Below are 7,975 nucleotides of genomic sequence, written 5' to 3' on the forward strand. Positions count from 1 at the left end.
TAAGGCTAATTAAATCACACAAAGCAGATCTATCAAAAATAGTCTAGTGGATACTAATAATAAGAGCATAAATAAATAATAATAAATATTATAGGACATTATTACACAAATTGACTAAGCCCCACGGTAAGCTCAAGAAAGCTTGTGTTGTGGGTACTCAGACAACGATATATATAATATACAAATACTTAAATACATAGAAAACAACCATGACTCAGGAACAAATATCTGTGCTCATCGCACAAATAAATGCCCTTACTGGGATTCGAACCCAGGACCGCGGCTTCACAGGCAGGGTCACTAACCACTAGGCCAGACCGGAGCATAAGTACATAAAAATCAACAACATGAGACTGTACAACAGAAGAGAGAGAAGTTGAGATTTAATTAAACTAGATTAAGTCTCAGGATTCATTCTTCTTTGTCTTCTACGGCGGATAGGAACAGCTTTTGGCATCCGTGTGTGAATTTGGCTGAAATTAAGATAATAGTTTTAGGCGAGTGACTTTTTTTTGTACCTTAAGGCCACAGAATGGTCGAACGCGACCAGAGCTTGACCAAATGTAAAAACTGGGCTATCTGGTCTTATGCATGGGATAATAAGTAAGTATACAAGTTTGCATACCTACAGAAAAATGAGATTATGGTGTCGGTGTCAAGAAGTAGGTACGTAACTTAAGGTCTTGGTCTCCGGTTGTCGCCGTTGGCTTCAAATTGAATAGGGATCATCAACATAGCATATCCAGCAACATAGCGGCTCGATCATCAATATCATCATTATCAGACATCGTAAATGTAGCATTTTATATGCAGTGTTGTTGAATAAAAGGCATTGCTAAAATCAATTTCTACAGGAATGATCAATGAAGGTTCATGTTGCTGAGCAAAAACTTACTGGCTATCGGAACAAGCCACTGGGGGCGACGGCGCACGAAGGCGTAGTAGACGGGCACGCCGGCCAGCGTCATGAGCGCGCCCGCCAGCACGGCCACCGGCTCGGCGCGCACGGGCACCACCAGCAGCACCGCGCACAGCGATACGAACACCACCGGCATCCATGTAGGCACCTGCACCACACATTATAAAGAACTAGCAAGGCATTTTGCAGTTTTTAAGAGCTGTACGATAGTGTCGTTCTTGCTTTGATGATTACTTATGACTTAATCGATGCCACTTTTAGGTCACTTCAACTTCAATTTAGAACATATTTTAAGGGCGGTTTTAGACTACCGTTTTATACGAGCGTACGCGCGTATCTTAGACCAAATGTAGGGAAAAATAACGCACGTGTAAGCGCGTAAAAAGCAAACGTAACGCGCGTGTAAGCTCGTAATGCCATAACGACCTTATACGCGCAGAAAAATACGCTAGTCTGAAACCGCCATAAGGCAACTCGTGGCCACTTATTAAATAAAAAACAACTAGGTACAAAAGTTGGAAATGAAATTAACTTTGGCAGTTATCGTATAAATTATGTCGGATGCAAATACAAAATACTCGAAGCGTAGCACTTTTTCAAGCGAAATTTCACCTGGTCGGTGCAGTCTTATACCTAATTACCTATACCTATATTTGTTTTATATATTTGTTATAAATCTGTGTGACTTTATACGCTATGACGCAAAGGGCATAGTTATGGGCACGTGTAATTCCGCCTTTGGCGTTTAAATGGTAAAATAAAATTAATACCTTGATAGGTCTGGGCAAGTCAGGTTTCTTATATCGCAGCCACAACACGGCACTGCAACTGAGGGTGGTGAAAAAGGATTCCACTATGGTGCAGTACGTAATCAGCGATGTCAAATTGCTAGGAATTAGCATTATTAATGAAATAATCATCTGAAATTTAAAAAATCTTTGTAATGCGAATCATCAGATAGAAAAGCGTAGCTACTCGCAGTAGTAAATCGCAGTGGCGGAGCGTAAAAGATACGCAATCCGGAGAGACTTTAGCCTGATTTTTCTTTGAAACATGTACGATTCGGTGCTACATATCTCAAATTAGCCAAGCATGCATTCTTCTCGCCCCACCACTGGTAAATCCACAATCGTCAATCTAGTACTCAAGAAGTCAAGAGAACTTGGTCTATTAAAAAAAAAAACGACCTCTTAGCCTAGTCGGTAGTGACCCTGCCTGCGAAGCAGGAGGTGCCGGGTTCGAATCCTGGTCAGGGCAATTTATTTGTGTATTAATCACAGATATTTGTTCCTGTGGTATGGATGATTTATTAAGTATCTATAGATATCAACACACAACACAAGCCTTATTAAACTTACTGTGAGAATGTCTATTTGTGTAAGATTGTCGCATAATAATGTTTATATTTTAAAAAAAGTCCCCACTTAAGACTCTTCACCTTCACTTACCAAAAAAATGAGCGATGGCAACGGAGACATGCATTTGACGTTAATATGTGCTAGCAGCTCGGGCATGTGGCCGTTCCTGGCGCCGGCAAAGCACATCCGCGATGACGTCATGATGTGCACTGTCAGCCCGCCCAGGATAGCTATCGCGACGAGTGAGGGCATGGCGTACCGCACCCAGCCCAAAGCGGCTACGGAGAAATCCTACAAATATTGGTTATTTTAAAACCAATGTCCGATGGGATCTGTGACGTAACATGGAGTATTACGGGTATTTTTATGGCAATAAACAATTTTGAAATAAATTTAGTGGTAACTACTGGGAATTCTCCAATTAAAGGTGAGAAAGAAATATCCAGTTGTCCAGTTGACACTGCTGTGAACAACGCACAGTACCTACGGGTGGCACGCACATACATCGGCATTGTTCTAGAGATTACGGTACGAGCCGAAAGATTACTTTAATTAAACCTGACTTTAGTTCTACTATAGTAAAGTACAACTTTCGACTCCATTTCTAATTTTTGTATTGCTTTGATGAAAAACCTCCCATATGAAGTCATGATCTTTATAAAAAAGAGAATAGATAGATACAATCATAGTTATTAAAGTACTACCTACATTTTATTCACAGAACAGGATACAATTGTGTTAATTAAGTTATTTTAGTCTATAGTGTTCAAAAAGTAATATGTATTTATACTTACGACAGCAATGGCTTCAGTAGCCCTAACTCCGGTAGGTCCCAACACGGCCAGATAGGCGACGTTTGCCAGCAAATAAATGGCGGTCACGAGCGGTAGAGATATGTAAATAGCACGCGGTAAGTTCACGAACGGATCCCTCAGTTCCTCCGTCATGAAATTCAAGTAACTCCTTTTTTGTCGTACATGAAATGATAAATCCAAGCGTATGTAAATAGACGACGATGGAGGTTACCTCTAGTGTAGATATTAGGCGTGTCTACACAGAGCGATTTTAATTCAAAGATCATGTTACAGATATAGGCAATAAACTTATTCTTGCAAAAAAGTTAATAAGGTAAACGTACTGGTGCTCGACGCGGTACCAGTACATATGTCATCTTGAAACTTAAGTAATCGTCAATAGAGGTGACGGCAGGGTGTCATCTATTGGGCATTAGCATGTCGAGCACTAGTACGTTTACCTTACTTATGAATTGTAGAAGAGGTGTGTAAAAAAGTGACAAGTCTAAGAAAAACATGTGCCCAGAGTTAAACGGCTGAACTAGATGGTGTTGTACGGCGCCATGTTTTGCAGTAGCCGAATTATCAAACGTTAACCGGAGCCATAGCGCATAATGTACGAAGCCGTACAGGTCCAACTCCTCAATCCTCAACTACATTAGCTGTCAAATACAAAGCTCGTAATGTCAGACCAAAATAACTCTAACAAAAATTAATGTGTATCAAGGGCCTATTTTAGATTTAAGCTAGTTTTTAATTTCTTTTAGTAATACCACTGTATACATCTTGTTTGTAAATAAATGATTATAATTACAAAAAAAATGTGTATCTTACCATCCAGAATACGAAAATATGCCTGAGTAGAAAGCAACAGACCAGTCACTGACTGACGTTTTAGTTCCCGCCCAACCATCTTCAAAATTCTCGACCCTTCCTGAAAACAAAGACACTGTTAAAACAGTAAGAGTACAATGAAAAACCGGACAAGTGCGAGTCGGGCTCGCCCACCGAGGTTTCTGTACAAATTTAGCTAATTTATTTTTGAAGTTACATTTCAGATTTTTGTAGTGTAAGGCGATATTACTTGCCAAATTTCATTGTTCTAGATCAACGGGAAGTACCCTATAAATTTTGATTCCCTTTAGCGTGTCTAAAATGTCGAAATATACGTTTTTTGCGGCATAACCGGTAAGTTTGATTTTTTCACAGCTTCAAGGGACTGTAGACCTGACGAGTATACAGTTTTCATTTCAGCTCGATACCAGCACGCGGTTCCTAGCTAAAGGGTCTTGATAGACAGACGGACGGACGGACAGACGGAGAACAAAGTGATCCTATAAGAGTTCCGTTTTTTTCCTTTTGAGGTACAAAACCCTAACAAAGGCGTCAGCATACATTACCACATTAGTTCAATAATTATAACATTACCGCACAAGTTCGGTAATGGTAATGAAAAAAGCACGCGAATATCTAGGATTGTGAGCCTAAAAGCGCTAAGCCTTAAAAATAGTATATTACGATACAAGTGCGAAAAGTAGGAAATTTGCAACGAGTGGCGATAAATTGAAACACGACCGAAGGGAGTGTTTTAAATCGACACGAGTTACCTTTTCGCACGTGTATTGTACAAAGTTTTACAGTACATAATATACTTATGGCCCTTTAAATTATTGACATAGGCACTTATTGTCCGTGTGTTAAACTTTTGACATTGCACGAAAAGTGCTATTTTACGCACTAGTGCGAGTAGTGCGGTAAAATAGGACCATATGTAGTGTAATAGTTATTCGCACGTGTAATGTACAACGTTTTACAGTACATATGGCACTTTAAAGTTTCGACACACGCACAAAAAGTGCTATTTTACGCACTAGTGCGGAAAAGTAGCCCCATATGTACTGTAAAAGTTATTTTTAAATAATGCAATGTAATTTACCTTGGCACAACCACAGAATACCGCCAATAATTATAATAAACAATGCAGATATTTTTGTGAACATGAAGACATTTTGTAGTCTAGTAGTAAACCGAACATCATATGCATTTATAAATGTAAGGAAACCTGAAAACATAATATGATACAAAAAAAAATTACAGTACAATGACAATACGCATTTTGAAATATTATAAATCATCCCTCAGTTATTTAGGTTGAATTAGGACAATGTGTTCTCATGCAATTAGCGTGAACAATGTACTTACAAATAGTAACTGCTGCAATTAATTTCTGGCTTAATGGTTCAATTGGACAATTTGGAAATATGGGCTCCAATAAGTTGTTAGCAAAAGTCAATGCCATAATAGCATTTGTGCTTGGTCTAAAAACAAGAATACATGATAAGCAATATGTGCTTTGGTCAAATAGATAAATTAGAGTAGAGGCACCAGTGGATGCTAACTAACAAATGGATGAAAAACAAAAAGGAAATCAAAAAATAATAACTGCTAATGATATTATTGTGGTATAATAATATGAACATTAATTTATAGCTGAAATAGACATAGAGCTCAATAATCATATGATAATATTATAGTCCTTGCCATATACTGTGCCATCCCCATGCTGAACACAATGCATAGTTGTGCATTGTATTTAAGAGGAATGTTATATGTGGATATCCACCTTAATTATAAACATGGATTCCTTAATGAAGTAAAATGCTATCTGAAACTATAAAACACAGTAAATCAGGTTTATTTCCTGACTTTGTATAAAGTCTGTTAAAAAACTTTTGCAGTTATTAAAATTCTAAGATTGGCTTCATGAATTACTATTAAGCTAACAAATATTTTAGCCTCCTAACGACCAGCATCCATACACATAGTACTTCAGGTCCGAATTAACTTATGGCTCTTTGACAATTTAACAGAGTTAAATTTAAGCTAGCATATTTTGAAACACGGTCATCAGAAGGGTATAGTATCAGTTTGGAATTGCTGAACCAGTAGGTATAGTTTTAGGCCGGGATGGCAATTAAACTAATAAGTGCCAAGTTACTTCTATAACCACTCACACATCCTTGGTTACTGCAGTGACCAATGATTTTATATTTAAATGTCATATTTATTTATTTATCGTATGGCATTTATCTATACATGTCACTGCATTATAAAATTAAAATTTAAAGCTAAAGTTCTTAAAATAATCCACGGCTTTCCCAGTCAAGGTCTTGAGCTCTTCAATGTTGCCACCGAATTTCATAGAAAATGTCATAGAGATAAATAAATAAATAATAAATAAATAGATATTATAAGGACTTTCTTACACAGATTGACTAAGTCCCACAGTAAGCTCAAGAAGGCTTGCTTTGTGGGTACTCAGCCAACGATATATATAATATACAAATACATAAATACATAGAAAACACCCAAGACTCAGGAACAACTATCTGTGTTAATCACACAAATAAATGCCCTTACCAGGATTCGAACCCAGGACCGCGGCTTAACAGGCAGATCCCACTAAAGATTTCGAAATGTGAGTGGTTAAGCCATATTTTAGTTACAGTATGGTTGAGATATTTAATTAATTTTGTGCTATGTTGCCACATGACAGTATCAGAATAATTACCTGTTCCTAAATGTGGATGTAGGCATTAAATACATTATTATATCCTCAAAATATTACAATACTCGACACTCACACATAATGATTTTTTTTTTAAACTTATCATGGGGTTTACTTACACAAATACCAAATTAGCATCCCATAGGTAAAGAAATGCTGGCAGTGATCCATAAGCTTCATTGATGTAGTGGTAATCACCTCCACTTTGAACCAAAGTAGTACCTGAGTAAAATACATAAAATCATTGTAGGTATGTTAGAGAACTAGCTTTAAACAATCATGTTTAATATGAATTCCTATTTATCATTGGCAAAAATTTTTCATCCCTTGCTCCTTGTTTTAATGCAATTGATTCTAACAACCCCAAACACAATTAGTTTGGGTTGTTTTATCACAGAATTTCCATGGCCACCTCCTGTCTCCATCATCATATCACAATATTGCATTGTCATCCAATGTACATTATATGTGCAACATTTCAGCTCATTCGGAAAACGGGAAGTGGGTCAAATTTTGCTTCCAAGATTTTACCCACACTAACATACTAACAGGACCAGTTAAAAAAAAGCTTGTAAAAATTATTAAATGAAAAGTAATAGTTATATTACCAGACAATAGGTATAAAGAAGAAGAAAATTATACAGCTTACCTAATTCTGCATAGCACAAAGCACCCAGAGTAGCCAACAATCCACAAGCAGCCCACACTGACAGGGCCCCCCACACTGAGCCTGTGTTTTCCAGAACCTCCTTAGGGGATATAAATATTCCACTCCCAAATATAATGCCCAAGATTATAGCTACCCCCTCCAACAGCCCTAGCTGTTTCCGCATCTTAACCCTTTCTTCACTCATCTTGAATTCGTGTGCTGAGGGGTGACCACTGGCGACGAAGTCCAACTTGGTAATGAATTGTAAGAAGGTCTACAGTTTACGATCTCATTAATCTGTTGTCCTGATCATTACAGCAATTGACCTTTCACATTTCTAATTACAATAATAGAGAGGCGATCTCGCTGCCGGCTCCAGTAAAAGCAAGGTAGTATGTTTAGGAAGGACTAATTTAGTAAAATATACTTTATCTCATGTACTTAAAATCTAGATATAGGGTATAATTTTTAAATTAGTTATAATACTAATGGTAGTATAAATAATATAAAGTCGAAATCACTGTTTCTTAAACATTTTTACACAACAGTCTAGGAACAAGAACACATGGCATTGTAATAATAAAATAATACCTCGTAGATACGTCGTTAAGATGCCTTTCTAAAACACACAATAAATTGATTTGTATTGATACAAAAAGTAACTTTCTTACAAAAGTACCAATCAAA

The 7,975-nt window shown here is 37.3% G+C and overlaps 1 protein-coding gene across 1 annotated transcript; it reads right to left on the reverse strand.

Moving 5' to 3' along the window:
• Positions 1-336: 336 nt before the first annotated feature.
• On the reverse strand, positions 337-7,736 carry LOC134660825 (Y+L amino acid transporter 2). The gene is made up of 10 exons (XM_063516651.1): positions 7,289-7,736; positions 6,759-6,861; positions 5,274-5,389; positions 5,008-5,133; positions 3,906-4,005; positions 3,072-3,240; positions 2,368-2,568; positions 1,690-1,839; positions 896-1,067; positions 337-473 (listed from the first exon to the last, which is right to left on the reverse strand). The coding sequence occupies exons 1-10, from the start codon at positions 7,491-7,493 to the stop codon at positions 412-414; spliced, it is 1,404 nt and encodes a 467-aa protein (XP_063372721.1). The 5' UTR covers positions 7,494-7,736; the 3' UTR covers positions 337-411.
• Positions 7,737-7,975: the final 239 nt, after the last annotated feature.

This window comes from Cydia amplana, chromosome Z, assembly GCF_948474715.1.
Source record: "Cydia amplana chromosome Z, ilCydAmpl1.1, whole genome shotgun sequence".
NCBI classification, from domain to species: domain Eukaryota; kingdom Metazoa; phylum Arthropoda; class Insecta; order Lepidoptera; family Tortricidae; genus Cydia; species Cydia amplana.